Consider the following 21,638-nt stretch of genomic DNA (forward strand, 5'->3'; position numbering starts at 1 on the left):
AAATGGGTGCTGAAAAAGGAAAAGTCCTTGAAATCAAAGGAAACTGCATGCTGTCCAGGGTCAATCTCTCATTGGTGGTCATTGTTAAAGCACCCAGAGTGACAGGCATCATAATATATCAGCTAAGAACGCAGGATCATGGTCAGACACCGGCATTCAAATATTGGTTTCACTTCTTATCAGCTGTGAGACTTTGAGCAAGTTACTCAGCCTTGGTTATCTCATCTGTAAAATGGATTAATGACAGTACCAATCTCACTGTATTGAAAAGATCAAGTGATGTCATGTACTTAGCACCATTCCAGTTCACAGTCAGCAGTCATGCTAGCTTACATCATTACTGTGTTAGTCCATTTTCACACTGCTATAAAGAAGTACCTGAGACTGGGTAGTTTATACAGAAAAGAGGTTTAATTGACTCACAGTTCTGCATGGCTGGGGAAGCCTCGGGAAACTTAAAATCACCGCAGAAGGCAAACGTGAAGCGAGCACGTCTATATGGTGGCAGAAGGGAGAGACAACCCGGAAGCGCCAGACTTTTAAACCATGAGATCTCGTTGAGAACTCACTCACTATCACGAGAACAGCAAGGGGGAAATTCACCTCCATGGTCCAATTACCTCCCACCAGGCTACTCCTCTGATACATGGGGATTACAATTCGAAATGCTATTTTGGTGGGGACACAGAGCCAAACCATATCAATTTCCAACCTTAACTATATAAAATAGAAGGAGGGGCCAGGCCTGGTGGCTCACGCCTATAATGCCAGCACTTTGGGAGGCTGAGGCGGGTGGATCACCTGAGGCGGGTGGATCACCTGAGGTCAGGAGTTTGAGATCAGCCTGGCCAACAAAGAGAAACCTCGTCTCTACTAAAAATACAAAAAATTAGGTGGGTGTGGTGGCTGTAATCCCAGCTACTCAGGAGGCTGAGGCAGGAGAATATCACTTGAACCAGAGAGGCGGAGGTTGCAGTGAGCTGAGATCGCGCCATTGCACTCCAGCCTGGGCAACAAGAGCAAAATTCCATCCCACCACCCCCTACCCCCGCAAAAAAAAATAGAAGGAGCAATTAAATATACAACTATAAACACAAGTCAAACTTGGGATACCACAAGGCAATAAAAACAAAAGAACTAATATTGCTATTTAGAACATGGTTGAACCTCACAGTCTTCTTGAGTGAAAATATCAGATACAAAAGGGCATGTTCTCTCTGCTTCCATCTACATAAAGTTCAAGAGGAGCATGAAATATCCATGGCAACTGGAGTAGAACAGTGCTGACTTTTGAGGGCCTGCTACGGACCAGGAAAGAGCACATGGTAATTTTGAGGAAGGGTGAAAATATTCCATGTCTTGAGGTGGAAGGCAGTTGTATGAGTGTATATCTATGTAAAATTTTATCAAGCTGTACACATGACATTTGTACCCTTTATGGTGTATGTACACCCCAGTTACTAACATTTAAATTTATTGTTAGCAAAGTAGATTAAACAGGCATTCCCCAGCATGGAACATAACAACGTTATTTGCCAAACAGACCCCTCTCTGTCCTTCTCCTTAGGATGAATGCGCATGAGCATTTATTAAATGAGGATTAGGTGTGTCCAGAGCAATTCCAGCCGGCAGAATTAGGACCAGGGAGAGAGCTTCCGGGAGGCACTTTTCAGCGCAGTGTCGGTGAACCCTAAGAAAGCTGTTCTGTTGGGATCGGCCGCTTTCACAACCCATCGCATTAGAAGGGCTCAAGTGAACCCTGGAATAATCCCCCCCACGAGGGTGTAGAGCAGTTCTCACAGTGTGATCTTGAACCAGCAGCATCAGCAGCTCCTGGGAACTTGCTAGAAATGCCAATTCTCAGGCCCACCCCAGAAACTCGGAGTCAGAAACTCTGGGGATGGGACTCCGCCATTTGTGTTTTAACGAGCCCTCTGGGTGACTCTGGTTTTTGCCCATAGAAAATAGGCATGTACCTTACACACAGTCCGTGTGCCTTACACATGGAAAAGAGTCAATAAAATGTGTTGTATGCAACTAGGCAGCCCTTAGATTATCTCTAAGATTCCACAATAATTAGATTAGACTCTCTTTATGCTGCCAGCATGCACCTACTTAGTCTTGCTTCCAATCTCTCTCGTGAAAATGCTTTTTACAAGCTCCCTGAATTAATACCATTCATGGCTGAGTAAAAGCACTGGGGATTAGAAAGTATAATTTCTCTCTTCATCATTCACTTGACTAGGCTTTTTGATATGGACCATGAGGAAGGATACTGTATGATTATTTTGGTTTCCTAGTGACCTCTGGTTTTACTAGTTCATGATGAAAATTCATGAGATTCAACTAAATGGGCTTATTTTACACACCCAAAGAATGGGTTGATTCTCAGTTTGGTTACTCACGAAGGAGCCTGGTTCCTGAGGCCAACCACCACCCAGTAAGAACCAGACAGTAAATGTGACCCAATAAATTTTTCACTACTTTTTTTTTTAAGTTTACTGGGAGCAATTCTAGAGGAGCATCTCTAGAAAATAGAATCATCTTTTTATTAAGGGAGAAAAAATCTGTTAAGTAGGTTCGTATGGGCTGTTCCACTGTTACTGACGAAAATCCCAGAGCAGAAGAACATGACTCCATTTTTCCTTGCTGTGAATGGGGGCTCACCCTGCTGACCACCACAGATATTTCCTAAGCACAAAAATAAGTGTCACCCACAGGGTCGTCAGAGTCACAGGTTAATGAAGACTGCAAGGAAAGACATTGGTGCAGACCAAAAAAGAGGAAGAATCTGACCCACTTGTCTAATGAGAACCCGTGTCTCTTTCCTCCTTCGTGTTCTCTCCTTCTTGCCCACTTCTATGGCGAGCTGGAGCAGCTGCTCCGATTTGAGGGAAGCCAAGTCTTCTAATGCCATCTCCCTGTCTTCATGCAGGCATTGGGGGTCCCATGCAAGACAACCCCAGGGACACACAACTGCCTCTCATGCCCTCGGAAAAATTCACTCACGCTCTTCCTCCACTCACTGACTCTTCCCTGCCTCTCAGGCCACCAGGGCTCCCTGGGGCTCTCTTCTTTTCTAAAGCCCAGTATTTTAGAGCAAGAAGTTTTGTGTTATCTTTGCAAACTACAGAATACCAAAGAGAGTGGGTTCTAGAGTGTGACTGAATCAAAACGACTGACTTAATATTCCTGAGCTTCAGTCCCACGTCTGTTACATGGAAACAATTCCACAGTCACAGAATCATTGTTGAGGTGAAGTGAGATCTCATATGTAAGGTACCCCGCGTGGTGCCTGGCAGACAGTAGGTGCTCAATACATACTAGCTCCATCCTCTTCCCCTTCAGAAGTAGTTTTTTGTCCTCTTTGTCCATTATGAAAGGCAACTTATAAAGAAAAAAATGCTCTTTGATAACATACAGTTCACATTTTGTCATAACAGTTTTCTCTATACCACTGAAAGCTTGAAAAAAACAATATTTCAAAAGGGCAGACACATAATAAACATTCGTAACAGGAAATTCAATATATATACACATTATACGTATGTCAATATACTTATATAAAGAATAATCTTTAAAAAAAAGAATAATCTTTACAAAATATAATGAAGTCAGTAGCTGTCTGAAAGACCCCTAAAATTATACACAGAATTTTGCATGTAAGCATAAATGTACATTTTTTTCTGAAGAAAGGATACATTGATTTTGCCACATTCTCCAAGGACTCTAAAGAAAGTTAAGAACCATGCCTATAAGTGCCATTAAATATTCCTCTGACTGAACCTATTGGGTAATGACAAAGTACTTTATAGCTTGTGCATCAGAGTTGAAGAGAACAAAACATATGTCCTTAGTGATGTCCTGATACATGGATGTTGGTCACAAATATACAATCTTTTCCTAGACAATTATCACATGGGGAAAGATGGCAGCCAACTGCTATGTAAAATGCCAAAGGTGAAAAGATTGAGAAGAGCCTCATGTTCACAGCCATGAGCTGGAAGCGCCACCCTCTGGGTTGATACGGAGAGGTATTTCCTGGCCTGTTTCCTGAGGGTCTGGGTTTTGGCTGCTGTCAGAGAAAAGCAGCCAACACCTGGTGCATTGACAAAAGGATTTCCCAACACACACTGCCTGCTCATTTCCTCTTTAGAAAGAAGCTTAAATTGTCTATGTTTGTTTATGAACCCTGCTTACCTGGGATCCAACGAGGCAATTTCTTAAATATATGGAGGTCAAAAATACTGTGAATAATTGGAGCACTACCCTCTGAGGGTGGCCATAAAGACAAAACTCAAACACATCAGCGGAGGATTGAAAGAAAAACTGGTAACACAGAGGCAATGACGACGAGAAGGAATTTGCTTAAATACCTTCATAAGGCCGGGCGCAGTGGCTCACGCCTGTAATCACAACACTTTGGGAGGCCGAGGTGGGCAGATCACGAGGTCAGGAGATCGAGACCATCCTGGATAACACGGTGAAACCCCATCTCTACTAAAAATACAAAAAAATAGCCGGGTGTGGTGGCAGGCACCTGTAGTCCCAGCTACTCGGGAGGCTGAGGCAGGAGAATGGCGTGAACCCGGGAGGCAGAGTTTGCAGTGAGCTGAGATTGCGCCACTGCACTCCAGCCTGGGCAACAGAGCAAGACTCCATCTCAAAAAAAAAAAAAAAAAAAAAAAAAATACCTTCATAAGTCTCTTACTAGCCACAGTTTTCTTTTGGGAAAGAATTTTTCTTTCCCTACATGAATGTTTGGTATTTTAAATCATTTTGGAAAACAGCATCATATAGATATGATAGCAACACATAGTATAGAATACTAATTCAAATTTACAGCTGAAGGGATTCAAACTCAGCTTTGGTATTTTATAGTTAAGTAGATGTTTGCCCAGGTTTCTTAGCAAATCAGCTTTCTTCACGGCTTATTCAATGCTTTTCCTTCCTAAAATAATTGATTCCTGACTCTCAGTTTTCTATATTTGAAAAAATTTCCCAAGAGACTATGCGTGAAAACAAGTACAACTACCTCACCCAGCAAGCACACATTCTAAAAGTTAACCCTTAAAAATATGCATTCTCAGGCCGGGCACAGTGGCTCATGCCTGTAATCCCAGCACTTCGGGAGGCCGAGGTAGGCAGATCACCTGAGGTCAGGAGTTCGAGACCAGCCTGACCAACATGGAGAAACCCCGTCTCTACTAAAAATACAAAATTAGTGGGACATGGTGGCGCATGCCTGTAATCCTAGCTACTCGGGAGGTTGAGGCAGGAGAATCACTTGGACCCGGGAGGCAGAGGTTGCAGTGAGCCAAGATTGCACCATTGCACTCCAGCCTGGGCAACAAGAGCAAAACTCCATTTCAAAACAAACAAACAAACATGCATTATCAGGCCAGGCACTGTGGCTCATGCCTGTAATCCCAGCACTTTGGGAGGCCAAGGGAGGCAGATCACCTGAGGCCAGGAGTTGCAGATCAGCGTGGCCAACATGGTGAAACCCCGTCTCTACTAAAAATACAAAAATTAGCTACTAGGGAGGCTGAAGCAGGAGAATTGCTTGAACCTGGGAGGCAGAGGTTGCAGTGAGCCAAGATTATGTCACTGCACTCCAACCTGGGCGACAGAGTGAGACTCCACCTCAAAAAAAAAAAAAAAAAAAAAAAAAAAAAAAATATATATATATATATATATATATATATATATATATGCATTATCCCTTTCTGCCATCACACGTCCATTGGAGACCTCAAATACTAGCTGCTCCAAGCATTTGAAATTCAACCAAATGGAAGCCCACCAGAAACAATGGTAGAGCAGCCAAGGAATATGAGATTGAGAGACTTCTGTCAAATGCCTTTGCAGTGTTCTCTGGCACACAGGCAGAGCAGAGGCTAATAACCGAGAAAAGTGGAGTGGCACTTGGTGCAGACACACAGTGCAATATATTCAGCCTTGAAAAGAAGAGAAATGTTGACATGTGGTACAACATGGATAAACTTTGAGGACATTATGTCAGGTGAAATAAGCCAGACACAAAAGAACAGATACTGTATAAGTTCACTTACATGAGGTATGCAAAGTCGTCCAATTCATAGATGAGACAGAAAGGAGAACAGTGGTTATCTGGGACCAGGGGGAAGAAGAGATGAGGAGTCAGTGTTTAATGGGTACAAAGTTTCAGTTTGGGAGATGAAAAAGTTCAGGAGATTGGTAACACGCCAATGTGAATAGACTTAACACTGCCAAACATTTAGAAATGACTAAGATGGGCCGGGCGTGGTGGATCACACCTGTAATCCCAGCACTTTGGGAGGCCAAGGCAGGTGGATCACTTGATATCAGGAGTTTGAGACTGGCCTGGTCAACATGGTGAAACCCTGTCTCAACTAAAAATACAAAAATTAGCCGGGCCTGGTGGCGTGAGCCTGTAACCCCAGCTACTGGGGATGCTGAGGCAGAAGAATTGCTTGAACCCAGGAGGCAGAGGTTGCCATGAGCCAAGACTGCACCACTGCACTCTTGCCTGGGTGACAGAGTGATACTCTGTCTCAAAAAAAAAAAAAAAAGAAAGACAAAGAAAAAGAAACAGCTAAGATGGTAAATTTTATGTCGTGTACTTTTTATCACAATTTTTACAAAGTTTTTAATTGCCAACTCTAAGTTCTGCAAAGGCAGTGACAACATCTTAGACGTCTGTAGATTTCAGGAACCTCGCACAGCACCAAAAACATGTGAGAGTTCACGTCCAGCTTGTGGAACATTGAGGATGAAAATGATGAAATGCATTAGCGCGTAGCTGGGCAGATGGACAGAGGAGCCCTTCAAGGGAACTGATGTTTCTCTTCCCGAAAGTGTTCAGGGGGTGTGGCTGATGCTCTTGGTGATCTGCATCACATCCCCCGGCCCATCTCTGGTTCAGCCACAGCTGCGGTGGCCCAGGTCATACACACTGACAACATCCACCTCCCACAGCAAGCCAAGGCAGCAGGAAAAAGGAAGAAAAAGAGTGAAGCCTCACAGTAAAGAGGAGGTGTCTCACCGGTATTGAGCTACAGAGAAAAGCCAAAGCCTCTGTGCCACACTCTTGGGTTGACCGAGCCACAGCCAACGTCAAAACAAGCAAGATAACACGGATTTTCATATTGGATTAGAAATCAAAACACAACCAACTATGGGGCCAAATGATTCATACCTGAATAATTTCTGTGTGAACAATGCTGGAAACCCTCACATAACAACCAGATTGTTTCCTGGCAAAGGTACAGAGATTTCGGAGAGGCCAAATAGGGTCCTGCCCTTCCAGCTGCAGAGGAGAGACTGGACCCAGGCCGGGACCCTGGAACTGGGGGTTTTACAACCAGTCACAATGCAGCCCTTTAATAGGCAGAGTTGCCCGGTTTAGCAAATTACGATACAGAATGCCTGGTTACATTTGAATTTCGGATAAACAATGAATAATTTCCTAGTACAAGCATGTCCTAAATATCACACAGGACATATTGTTTCTCTGAATTCAAATGAAACTGGGCATCTTATATCTCATCTGGAAAACCTAGCTAAGGGGGATTTGTCTAGATTTTCTGTAACCAGAGTCTTCTGGAACCAAAGTTAGTTATTACTTTTGTCTCTTAATCCCTGCTTCATAACAACATAAGTGCTAGACCCAAGATCTGGCAAAATTTACCAACATAAGCCAAGAAAGTGCTGAAAACCTGATAGCACTGTCATAACCAACAATTACTTCCCCTCAGTTCCTTCAACAAACACCTACTGAGCACCCATTCTATGTCAGGTGCCACACTAAGTACCTATGAAGATAACCGAAGCCTTCACAGCAAAGGCAGATCATGATGCTCACAGAGCAAAGAAAAACATCAGAATAATTTCAAAAACAGGGGGTGGTGCACAAGGGGAGGGAAAGCATTAGGACAAAAGCTAATGCATGCGGGGCTTAAAACCTAGATGACAGGTTGACGGGTGCAGCAAACCACCGTGGCACATGTATACCTACGTAACAAACCTGCACGTTCTGCACATGGATCCCAGAACTTAAAGTAAAAGAAAAATAAGAAAATAAAGTAAAAAAGTGATAATAATTAAACAGATTCAATTCAAGCCCTTCTTGGGCATCAACTGATATGTAGGATGCTGTGCTAGTCTCTGATCGAGGGCACTTGACCTTGAGGGATGTGTGGCTGGTCAGTAGCCTGGCCTCAAAGACAGCTGCAGTGTCAGCCACCAGGTCTTCCAAATAAAAGGTCATAAAGCTGTATTTCCAGTGGTTCTCTTCTTTCCAATGACGCTTCCTCAGTTCTTAGGATTATTTGAGGATTGACATTTTATTGGACACTTACACAGGAGTGATATGATTAAAAAGCAAGCCATAAATTGGATGGTACCCAGTCCTGTTATTTGCCTTCCCACGCATGTGAAGCACCCACAGATAACTGCCAGAGAACACAGCAAACCGGCTTCCAGGGCATGTGGAGGGAGGGGGATTCTAACAACCTAGAATGTAATTTTTTCATTTTTAACAAAAGTCAAGGTGAATCTCAAAGAACATGAAATTAACCTTTCTTTTTTTTTTCTTTTTGAGACAGAGTTTCGCTGCTCTGTCTCCCAGGCTGGAGTGCAGTGGTGCAATCTCAGCTCACTGCAACCTCTGCCTCCCACATTCAAGCAATTCTCCTGCCTCAGCCTCCCAAGTAGCTGGGATTACAGGCACCCACCACCAAGCCCAGCTCATTTTTGTATTTTTAGTAGAGATGGGGTTTCACCATGTTGGCCAGGCCAGTCTCAAACTCCTGGCCTCAAGTTATCCACCCACCTCGGCCTTCTAAAGTGCTGGGATTACAGACCTGAGCCAGCGTGCCCAGCCAAAATTAACCATTTTAAAGTATACAAACAAATAGCATTTAGTACATCCACAATGTTGTGTAAACACCACCTCTATTAAGTTCCAAAACATCTTCATCACCCCGAGGAAACTCTGTAACCATCCAGCAGCCACTTTCCATTTCTCCCTCCTCCCAGCCCCAGGCAACCACCAATCTGCTGTGTCTTTACGGATTTGTGTGTTCTGGACATTTCAGCTAAATGGAATCATACACATGTGACCTTTTCAGTCTGGCTTCTTTCACTTAGCATAATGTTTTCGAGGCTCCTTCGCGTTGTAGCATGCATCCGTGTTGTGGCATGTATCCGTGCTATAGCATGTGTCTGTATCATAGCATGTATCCATGTTGTAGCATGGATCTGTGTTGTGGCATGTGTCCATGTTATACCATGTATCCGTGTTATGGCATGTATCCATGTTGTGGGATGTGTCCATGTTGTACCATGTGTTCGTGTTGTGACATGTGTCCATGCTGTAGCATGTATCTGCGTTGTGGCATGTGTCCATGTTGTACCACGTATCTGTGTTATCAAATGCATCCATGTTGTACCATGTGTCCATGTTGTCCGGGTTGTCACATGCGTCCATGTTGTAGCATGTGTTCATGTTGTAGCATGTATCCATGTTGTGACATATGTCCATGCTGTAGCATGTATCTGTGTTGTAGCATGTATCCATGTTGCAGCGTGTGTCCATGTTGTAGCATGTGTCCCTGTTGTAGCATGTGTCCATATTGTAACATGCATCCATGTTGTAGCATGTGTCCATGTTGTGGCATGCATCCATGTTATCATATGTATCTGTGTTTTTGCATGTGTCCATGTTGTAGCATGTGTCCCTGTTGTAGCATGTATCCATGTTGTAGCATGTGTCCATGTTGCAGCATGTATCTGTGTTTCATTCCTTTTCATGCCTGGATAATATTCCATTGTACGCATATACCACATTTTGTTTTTCCATTCACCTGTTCAGGAGCGTTTTTGTTGTTTCCACTTTGGGGCTACTGTGAATACTGCTACTGTAGACATTTCTGCACAAGTATTTAAGTACCTGCTTTCAGTTATTTTGAATATATACCGAGAGGACTTGCTCCATCTTTACATCAATGACTGTCAATCCTGACTACACTCTCTAGTAACCTAGAAGGGTTTAGAAAGAATTCCAGACAACCCACTCTAGACAAGTCCTACCCTAGACAAGTGAATTTGAATTTATTGGGGGCGGCTAGGGAGCTGTACTTTTGGGTGTGATGTTCTATAAATGTATACTAAAAACTTAAAAATCTATAAGTAATTTTAAAATTTTAGTTATTTGTAAAGTTAAGAATAATGCTGACTACTTTTTCCACCACTCAACAGGTGTAGTCGTATGACTTTCATGGTTTACTCTTTCTATTCCTTGCTTTTTAAAAAAAGTTTTATGGAAGTTTAATTTACACACCATAACATTTACTCATTTTAAGTGTACAATTTACTATGCACCTGGCATAGGTGCTCAGTAAGTGTTTGTTGAAGGAACTGAGGGGGAAATAACTGTTGGTTATGACAGTGATATTAGGTTTTAGCATTTTCTTGACTTACGCTGGTAAATTTTGCCAGATCTTGGGTCTTGCTAGATCTCTTAACTTGCTCATTTTAACTTTTTGAGGAACCTTCAAATGTTTTCCTGCTCCATTTTACATTCCTACCAGCAATGTACGAGGGTCCTAATTTTTCCACATCTTCCCCAATGCTTGTAACTTTCCTTTGTTTGTTCCATTATACCCATCCTAGGGTGTGAGAAGTGGTTTTGGTTTGCATTTTCCTAATGACTAATTGTGTCGAGCACCTTTTCTGATGCTTTTTGGCCATTCATATGTCTTCTTTGGAAGGACGTCTGTTCAAGTCCTTTGCTCATATTTTAATTGGGTTGTTTATCCTTTTGTGGTTGAATTGTAAGGATTCTTTGTATATTCTGGACACTAGACTCCTAACAAATATATGATTTGCAAATATTTTCTCCTATTCTGTAGGTTGTCTTTTTAGAATGTATTTTTTTAAGAGCATAACCTGATACTCTATCTCTTTCTTTCGTGTTCTTAAGTGCCAAACACTTCTCGGTGATGAACCAGATGGCAGGAAAACATGAAAACAGTCACAAAGGTCTCCCCATTCCTAGAGTTAAGATTTCCTTTTATGTTAGGTTAGCGCAAAGTCTTGTAAGTCCCTCAGTTTTGATAGAGATGAGGAATTGAGGTTACACAGGAACCCCAGGTGGCAGCTTGGAAATGGGGTCAAGCAGCCGAGGAAAAAAAAAAAAAAGAGTTTAGAAAACAAAGGGGTAGGAACTAAAGCGGAATATTACTAGCAAACAGGACATCACAGTCTAGACCTCAAACTTTATTACCCGTTGCAATCACAAGGGGCTCTTTTTAATAAAAATACTGACACCTAGTTTCCATCCGCAGCTATTTGATTTCATTGGCATGGGTGAGGCTTAAGCAACAGATTTATAAAAGCTCCCTGTGGATTCTAACGGGCAGCAAAGTTTGGGAACCACTGAGACTGGCAATGGAGCCGTCAAACCACAGGGATGAACGCTGACGCTAAGCCAGACTTGGAGCCTCTTCTCTCAACGTGGAGTTGGAGTTGGAACAGGAGGACTGTGGGAAGGGCAAGTCCCACAAGTCCAAAAAGCCAGAGAGGGACTCAAGTACCTTTAAGAAGCTCTTTTTTGACACCCAAATGTCCTGAACAATCATGCTTTCCTCCAAAAGAAGATGAGATACCTAATTTAACAAGCTTAAGACTGTATTACAAAGACTGCACTGGCCCACTGAGCTTGCCTGTCGAGATTTCTCCATCTCTGGTCTCCATGTGGAAGAGCAGAAGCAGGAGATGGGAAGAGGTTGTTTCCACCAACCACATAATTCTACGTTGGCCTGTATCTGAGAGTGAAAACTTGTTGGTGGAAAAGAGGAACAAAATACATTTTAACAAGGATCTAAAGTCAGAGTAATCTGAGGACCCCATGAAATTGAGAAACAACCTTATTTAATTTTTTTTTTTTTTTTTTTTTTGTAAGACCAAATCTGACTCTGTCACCCAGGCTGGAGTGCAATGGCACAATCTCGGCTCACTGCAGCCTCCGCCTCCTGGGTTCAAGCAATTCTCCTGCCTCAGCCTCCCAAGTACCTGGGATTACAGGCGTGGGCCACCACGCCTAGCTAATTCTTGTATTTTTTTTTTTTTTTTTTTTTAGTAGAAATGGGGTTTCACCATGTTGGCCAGGCTGGTTTTGAACTCCTGACCTCAAGTGATCCACCCGCCTTGCCCTTCCAAAATACTGGGATTACAGGCATGAACCACTGCACCTGGCCCAATCTTGTTTAATTTAAAATCTGCTTCTGTAGGTCAAGATTTTGATATAGTTAATATTCCTAAGGTCTGCTGGAAAATCCAAGGGAATAGATCTGAACCTTTACTGAGCATCTGAATTAGCTGCAGTGCTTTTAAAAATATAGCTGTTTGAAGCCTACAAGGATGGAGAGTGGATCAGTGGTTGCCTGGGGCTGGGGTAGGAACATGATGTGACTGCAAATGGGTACAAGGATCCTTCTGAGGTGGTAGAAGTGTTCTAAAATTGGACCGTGACAATGGTTGTACAACTCTGCCAATGTACTAAAAATCATTAAATTGTACATTTAAAACGAGTAAATGTTACGGTATGTAAATTAAACTTCCCTAAAACTTTTTTAAAAAGCAAGGAATAGAAAGGATAAACCATGAAAATCATACGGCCACACCTGTCAAGTGGCAGAAAAAATAATCAGCATTATTCTTAACTTTACAAATAACTAAAAATTTTTTAATCACTCATAGATTTTTAAGTTTTTAATATACATGTATAGGATATCACACCCAAAAGTACAGCTCCATAGCCCCACCCTAATAAATTCAAATTCACTTGTCTAGGCTAGGGTAGGACTTGTGTAGAGTAGATTGTCTGGAATTCTTTCTAAACCCCTCTAGGTTACTAGAGAGTATAGTCAGGATTGAGAGTCATCGATGTAAATCACAAGGATAATTAAATAAGTAAGGTATCCTTTTTCTCACTTGATTTATCTCATTTTATTTTACCCCTAGTCATTGGGGATCTTGTCATAAATGAAAATTTTCTGCCAAAAAAAGTATTGGACTTGTGGCAAGGGTAGTAATTTAGGTGCCATAAGTGAGACAGTGGGAAGTCTATGAGTTTAACAAAGAGAGTAGAGTAACCAGCCTTAAAACAATCACACAGTGGGAATACCTGTCTTGGAATATCAGTCAGAATATACCTTCAGAAATCATACATCCCAGGCATGTTCCAGGAAAGCATTCATTTCAAATACTCTGTTCCACTGAGCTTGTAAAGCATGAGAATATTGTAGAGGATAAGAACTGGGGAAGTGGAGAACGGAGAGACAGAAGAGAGAGGGAATCTTGTATTTCACTGTATACCAATTTGTAATGCTTGAGATTTTGAACCATGTACTTGTGTCAACTATTTTAATAAACAGAAATTATAATGTTTCATCTTCCAAAATATATCTCACAGGATTGCCTTTTACACTGGGAAAGATCCCATTAATTTACAATTCAACAGATGTGGGTTCAATCCTGATACACCACAAAGTAAACTGAGGCAAAGGTGGATTGTATTGCTCTTAGTCTCTCTTTTTATTTTTATATTTAGGAAGAGAGTTGGAATTTGAACTCCACCCACAGTAATGTACAGTCTATTTAATGAGGAGGTAAATGGTGCAGTGGTTAAGGGTATAACTTGGAATAAAATACACCTATGTTTAAATTCTATTTCTATCCATAATTAAATATGAGACCTTGTCCATATTACTGAACCTCTGTTTTAGTAAGTAAGTAAGGTTTCTTAGCTTTTTCATAATTAAAATGGGGATTGAAAAAAAAAAGCTAAGAGGGTTGTTATAAAAATTGCTTGAGATAATACACTCTGCAAGTGCTTAGTCTAGTATCCAGCACACAGTAGTAATCCTCATCTAGAATTGCATCTCTAAAGATGAAAATGGGTCCGTGGTGGCCGGGCACGGTGGCTCACGCCTGTAATCCCAGCACTTTGGGAGGCCGAGGCGGGCGGACCACGAGGTCAGGAGATCGAGACCATCCTGGCTAACACAGTGAAACCCCGTCTCTACTAAAAACACAAAAAATTAGCCAGGCGTGGTGGCCGGCACCTGTAATCCCAGCTGCTCGGGAGGCTGAGGCAGGAGAATGGCTTGAACCAGGAGGCGGAGCTTGCAGTGAGCCCAGATCGTGCCACTGCACTCCAGCCTGGGCGACAGAGCAAGACTCCGTCTCAAAAAAAAATAAATAAAAATAAAAATAAAAATAAAATAAAGAAAAAGAAAAAGAAAATGGTCCATGGTGAGAGATTTACTTAGACAAATTCCAGAAGTTAGATTTCTTAACACAGCCAGATCTATCAGCGGAATGTATTGGCTTGGACCTCATTCACACAATCATAGTTTTGGTGCAAGCCCAATTCCAGTTTGATCTTTAGCCTGGATTTCTTCTGGAAACATGCAGCGGTGTCCAGACAAAATCACAACATCCTGTGCTTCAAGCTGCTAAGGCTGCCATTTTGCAGGAACAATAACCGCTGAGCTCTGAAAGATGGGAGTGGGGAGCAGCAAAAAGGGAATCCGTCCACTGCACCTGGCTCTGGGACATGTTTGTAAAAGCTTCATGTTCTGGACAGCAAAGTATCTGCTTTGGTACAAGGAGCTAAGAAAACAATTTCCTTAAAAACAAACAGATCCCAAGAGATCAACTGTTTGGAAAAATTCCTCTGAGACACTAACAGGCCCCGAATATAAACAGTAAGCAACTTTTTTAGCTAACAGTCATAATTCATACTCCCTCCAAACAAAACACACACACACCCCACAACACGTACACATCTCTGAAGAGTCATTATGATTCTGAAAATTAGGCAAAACACATTTCATTACTGCAACAGGACTCCCCTCTGATCCTTCTACTGACACAGCTACTGAATGTGTTCTCATCCCAGACACACTTAACAGATACTCTATCCTCCTTATGAGATCCTGACAACTCTGCCCCCTGAGAAAATGCTTCTTTCCCACAGTTGCACATGAGAAAATTTTCTTCCGAGGTACTGTTAGAGAGAAATGAAATTTTAAAACATTCTTAGTTATTTGTGTTTGCTTTTCTTTATTTATCTATTTTTTTTCATAGAGACAAGGTCTTACTATGTTGTCCAGGCTGGTCTCGAACTCCTGATCTTCCCACCTTGGCCTCCCAAAGTGCTGGGATTACAGGTGTGAGCCACCATCCCTGGCCTGCTTTTCTTCTGTAGTTCGAAGCACTCAATTAGCTACCCACTGTTTAACAGGCATTGTGTTAAGTGCTAAGGAGACATAGGTTAATCAGAAACAGACCTGCTTTCAAAGGCACTGATGATCTTATTATGGAGATAAGTTTTGCAACAGAAAAAAGTCAATATAATGTGATAACTAGTAATAATAATTTTTAAGCTCTCATTCTGCAGCCAACCCTTTACATACATGAGCACTTCACAATGACCCATGAGCTAGTTATTACCCCTGTTTCCCACATGTGCAAGCTAAGTCTTACAGCCTTGCATTTTTTACAAGGTTACAATTAACAACTGAATAAAATCCATTAACCATATAGCTACCACCTGCATGATCTAAGAATGGTGTATTGGATCTCATGCCATTTCTAAATACCAGGTACCTTGACAATATTTTTGCTTTTTCTAGATACCAGCTAGATCTGGATTAAGAATGTCAAGCTCATTGTTTGGAGTCAACACATAACAAAGGACTTGAGTCCAACACATAACAAAGGACCTGGGTCTCTCACAGAGCCAGGAAACGCTCAGTCTGTGAGAGTGAACGGCCTCTCACAAAGTCATTAACTCAACTGCATGCTGGGGGAGGAAGCGTATTTTCCACACTGTTTGCCCGTCCATAGACCAGCTCTAGGCCTTGGCTATTTTTGCATTATGTTAAATATCAACATTCTCTGATTCCACTTGTCGAGGCATCTCTCTCTCTTCTCCTGCCCATCTCATCCCTAAATATCCTGGTCCAAGAAGCCTTCCTTGGTCACTCTATGATTGTGCAGCCGCAGGCACTGAATACAGATTCTGCACATTCTCTGCTCATCATTTACCATTTCTCCACCCTCAATGTCACAATTCCCTGAAATCTTAAAATTCCAGTCCTGGTGCAATTTTTGAAGATTCCTGTCTCATCCGATTCAACACTGACCAGGCTTACTGGTATATTAAGTATACAGCCCAACACAAGTCAATATTTAATATATACTATTAGTTGAAATTCATATGGTAACAAAAGTCACTCTCTTAGACTTTGTGAAAACCAGAAAGCCCCCTCCCAGAAAAAGAAAAAAAATATGGTGATTAAAATTAGATTATACTATAATTTTTCATTTCAATAAATGAAGAGCTTTTTTAAAAATCAGAATTTGAGAAAATTTAAAAATCAGAATGATTCTGCTAATGAATCAGGATGCCTGTATTTTACATCTATACTAAGCATTTTTCATTATTTAAATTTAGAAAGAATATAACATATTGCTGAATGTTAAAAAACAGATATTTAGAAAATGGCCCTACAATGTCATACCCCAATACAAAATGATTATTTTCTATAACTTCCTAGTACTTTATTAGCTTCATATTTAACATTATAGTACATATGCAGTTTGCCTTTCCTTCTTTGTCACATGCTGAATTCTTATAATCGTAATTTGCTAATCTCTTCCATATAATTGAATCTTTAGGCTGATGGAATGTTTTTGCTACCACAAATATTATCAAACGAGCTCGTGCATATGACATTCCCAATATGTTAGATGTTTTACCTAGGATCGATTTCCAGAAGTGGTATTACTACATCAATAACTCATACATTTTTAATCTCCTATTAGAGCATGCCTTTAATAAAAAAAATATGGGCCGGGTGCGGTGGCTCACACCTGTAATCCCAGCACTCTGGGAGGCCGAGGCGGGTGGACCACAAGGTCAGGAGTTCGAGACCAGCCTGACCAAAATGGTGAAACCCCGTCTCGACTAAAAACACAAAATTAGCCGGGCGTGGTGGCACATGCCTGTAATCCCAGCTACTCAGGAGGCTGAGGCAGCAGAATCGCTTGAACCTGGGAGGCAGAGGTTGCAGTGAGCCGAGATCTCGCCACTGCACTCCAGCCTGGGCGACAGAGAGACTTCGTCTCAAAAAAATAAAAGAAAAAAAGTGCCAGGTTCTGTCTTAGCTTCATTGCTATCATTCCAGTTCCTACAAAAATGCAAAGGCTTTGCTGAAGGGAAGGGGTGCCATCTCTGGTAGATTTCTCCGAAGCCAAGTACCAGCTGGGTGTTTTCACCGCGAACCCAGCACGCAGGACTCACCTTCCCCGCGCCCGCTGCCCCTCTGCCTGCTGTTGCGAAGCGGCAGCACCTCCAGGGATGCGATGCCCGCGCTTTCTAGGATATTCACGTCCACGCTCAGCCTCCCGGACAGCTGCTGGGGCCGCACGCTGATGCTGTGCTCGTACTTGCCCAGGCGCCTCTGCAGAAGCTCCTCATAACTCAGGAAGAAGGCGGCTTTGTCCTTGCTGGGAATCACTGCAGAAGCTCTGAATATTTCAGTCCCCTTCTCTCTGTCAGGAAAAAGGAAAAGAACCCCAGGGAGGTTCAGAAGAGGATAGAGCCAGGTCCCCTCAGTCCCCACAGGGCACCAGCCATACCCTCTCAACCAGCCTGCCAGGGAGACCCATGGGTGTGAGTGTGGGTCCTGACAAAGGAAAAATAAAAATTAGTATTAGAAGAAGTGAAACCCCGTGCTAGAGGTAGGTCACGAAGGGTCAAACAATACCGACCAGGAGAGTATTCTAAGAATACTGTCCTACTTCTCCCTGAGACAGGCCCAAGGGAGCAATGGGAAAGGACGTTGAGTAGGTGAACTGCTAGAAGAGAGAGCTTTGGAGTGAAGCTGTGAATTGTGCTCTCCGTTTACAAGGATGGCCAATGAATCTTGGCATTTTACATAACTTTAAAATAGCTAACATACTAGGTTTTCACATCTTGGTAAAGTTTGGTGGATATGTTTAGCAGGAAAGGTAGGGAATAAAGGACTCCAAAGCTGATAAAAATACACTCCAGATGCTTTCAGTACTTGGAGTGAGGTTTCTCTTATTCAAAATGGCAGACTGATCACCAGAGGAATAAGTGGGAGTGGCAACCATTAGTAGGTAAGACATTTCAAGAAGTTTCCAGAAGGCTTGGGGTGTTCAGTAGAGCAAGAATTTTATAGCTCAGAACATGCAGCAAAGGGCTGCAGCAAAGGAGAGAACCCAACTGTATGGCAGAATCAGAGAGAGTGCAGGCTCTGAATTCAGGACACCACAAGATGGAAGGGAAAAGGGAGACCCAGTATAGACAGGATAATTCCAAGTCCAATGTGAATGAATGATTAAGCTGATAGGCTTTCTATACTCCTCCTTCCCAGAACTGGAAAGAGACACAAGTATTGAAATGGAAAAATTCGAGCACTGAGCAGAATGAATGAAAAGAGACTGACACCAAAACCCACCATTGTAAAACTTCAGAACATCACATGGAGAAAACGTAAAAAGGATGTTATCTGGTCCCATTAGATGTATCATCAATAATACTGGATGTTATAAGACATTGGAGCAATGCCTCAAAGTTCAAAAGGAAAAGTATTTTGGCCTTAAAGTCATACACAGCCAAAATATTAATTAAGATCTCAGAAAGTTTACTTCTCATGCACCCATTCTGAGAAAGTTACTTCAGAATATAACTTCTGCAAAATAAAGGTGAAAGCCAAGAAAGAAGAAAATGTGGAATACACAAAATAAAAAAGCCAACCCAGAAGAAAATGAAAAGAGATACCAGGGTAAAAGTTTTGCATCAAGGCTGAAAAGCAATGAAAGTATTTCACAGATATAAAGACATCCATGTTTTAATAGCTCTGAAATCAGAATGTCTCCCAATCAGTGATGTCTTTCAGCTGCTGTTGACCAGATATCAGGAGTGATAAGGATGTCACTGCTTGCAGAAACTTGTTCATAGCTGTTCATTTTGTTCTGTTAAATCATAACATATTTTAAATAATGGCTATGTGTCTCGCTAGATGTTATGTCATTTTATATCATAAGAAAAAAGAAAAGCAATTAGAAACTCCAGGAAAAACAGAAACATATGTCATGATTCAACTAAACTAATCTGTAGTGTGACTCTGAACAATTGTGATAAAGACCACTTGGGATAAATCTATAGTCTAACAGAGTTAGGTTTTAATAACTTGCCGCAGTAAGTTAGATCACATACCAGAGGCACGATGAGGCAACTCATCAAACAAAGAAAGAGACAGGGTTTTTATAGAATTAGGGGAAGGATGGAGTATAGGTTAAATTTAAATAGAGCAGTGTTCGGACAGGCTCAAAGCAAAGGCTGTGTGTAAAACCATCATCTCAGCCTGGACTGACAAGCAGACTAAAGATTCTCTGTGTCTTTAGAAACTATGACATTAAGATAAACACGGAATTTTGTGCCTTTGAAAATCCCTTATCTGAAGCTCCGGACCCTGGTTGCTTTTCTGTATCAAAGTGAACCCACGGCTCATGTCCTCCAGACAAGAGTGAGGCATTCCCTTGTCACTAATAAAATTTCCAACAGCAAAGTTTCTGGCAGTCTATAATTTTAGAGAACTAAATTTCTCAAAATGATGTCTTTTTATTCATGAGGAAAACCGGGTTACCAGGTTCACACCATTTTATCTAGATACAAAGATCATTTTTCTGCCAAGGGGATGAAGGCCTACACATTGGGCTGGTGGAGAGGAAAAAATAATCTTAGTGTACTAGGTGGCTCTGGGTGCAGTTCATGTTATTTCTATAGTCATTAAAAAGCAATTGCTATGTATTGGTTTCAATGTTTAGATTCAATTTATAAACAAAAGAAAGAATAAAAATATTACAAGTCAGAATTAAGGTGCTAATAACTCAAACAATGATTAGGTAACATCGTGAAATGAGAAAGGAGAGAGACAGTGGAGGTTAGGAGAGGGAATATAATCATTTAAGATAGTAGGGATAGTCCAAGATAGTCTAAACACTGTTGGATTGATGGAAGAAGAAATAAAATAATAATATAAAAATTCGAATGCAGAGTAAAAGTAGGAGTATTGTTAATTTGCTATATACCATTTCTTCATAGCAAAGAGTCAGCAGATAATTTCTTATTTTTATAAAAAAAAATTTTTGAAGTATGACTATCATAATATTTAGAGTTGGGGGTAACTACAAAAAAAAAAAAAAAAAAAAAACTATGTACAGGCCAGGCATAGTGGCTCACACCTGTAATCCCAGTACTTTGAGAGGCTGAAGTGGGAGGACTGCTTGAGCCCCGAAGTTTGAGATCAGCCTGGGCAATGTAGCAAGACCCCATCTCCACAAAAAACATAAAAATAAAAATTAGCTGGGTGTGGTGGTGCACACCTGTAATCCCAGCTACTTGGGAGGCTGAGGTGGGAGGATCGCTTGAGTCCAGGAGGTTGAGGCTGCAGTGAGCTATGATTGAACCACTGCACTCCAGCCTGGGCAAAGAGTGAAATCTCATTCCAAAAAAAAAGGAAAACTACAAACTACATATAGAAATATTAGAAGAGGATATGTGTGGGAAGTGAGAATGAGGGATAAGTATGGTAAAATTTTCTTTTTTATTACAAACACTTATCTACTATATTATTCACTAGATGTATTTATATTTTGATAAAAAAGAAAGAGAAAAGTATTTGGAGGAAAGGAAGACAACAAGAGGAGTAGGCAAAGGCATAGAAAATGTGGCACTTCGCTAAAATGAGTTTTTAATTCCTTAATTAACCAATACTTACCCATTTTCTTCTGTGGTTTTATTCCTTTTCTCTTTTACCCTATCACCACTCTTCTTTTCTCTCTCTGTAATTTCTCCCTGATACACCTTCTCTCCAATAAGCCTGAAACACAAGAGACAGTTGTGCTACCAGCTTGCAGTTCCAAGACAAATTCAGACATGGATCTTATAACCATGACAACCCCAGGAAATATTTTTATTTGCCTCTTGGATGTGTAGAAAGAATGCATTCCAGACTAGGGCACTACCTTTGAATCATTCATTTTATTCTAGGACAATTTTCAACAGGTCCAAATAGCAAGACCCAACCCATGGTGCCTCTGTGATTCTCCAGGAGAAAAATCACAAGATCCGCTCACACTACCATGAAGATTCACCAACTTACATCTGACCTGGGCCAAAAATTAAACCCAACACCTACCCCGTTTTACATATCTTTACTTCTTGGCTCAGAAAAGGAGAAAAGATATCCAATCTAGTATATCAAAGGTTCTACACTGCCTTGTCTTTCAGCCCTCAATTTCACCATGGAGGAAGAAGAGCCTCCTGAAAGCTCTTCCCATATCTCCCTAACTGAAGAAGGCCCTCTTGGTCTGACTTGCCATCTTTATCATATTTGCAACTGTCTGAAATTCATCTCATTTATTCTTTGTTCATTTATCTATTGACTGTTTCTCCCTACTGGAATTTGTGCAGCAGAGTGACGCTGTCTTTCTCAGAGAAGTGCACCAGTTTTCATGAAGAGTAACTT

At 41.5% G+C, this 21,638-nt stretch overlaps 1 protein-coding gene across 1 annotated transcript in view; it reads right to left on the reverse strand.

Annotated features, from left to right (window-relative positions):
- ITIH5 (inter-alpha-trypsin inhibitor heavy chain 5) overlaps positions 1–21,638 on the reverse strand; it is a 106,256-nt gene that overhangs the window by 56,064 nt on the left and 28,554 nt on the right. Inside the window, 2 exon segments of the mRNA NM_001131327.1 lie at positions 17,381–17,631; positions 20,889–20,990. Coding sequence (NP_001124799.1) covers positions 17,381–17,631; positions 20,889–20,990 — 353 coding nt within the window.

The sequence above is a fragment of the Pongo abelii genome, chromosome 8, assembly GCF_028885655.2.
Source record: "Pongo abelii isolate AG06213 chromosome 8, NHGRI_mPonAbe1-v2.0_pri, whole genome shotgun sequence".
In the NCBI taxonomy this organism is placed as follows: domain Eukaryota; kingdom Metazoa; phylum Chordata; class Mammalia; order Primates; family Hominidae; genus Pongo; species Pongo abelii.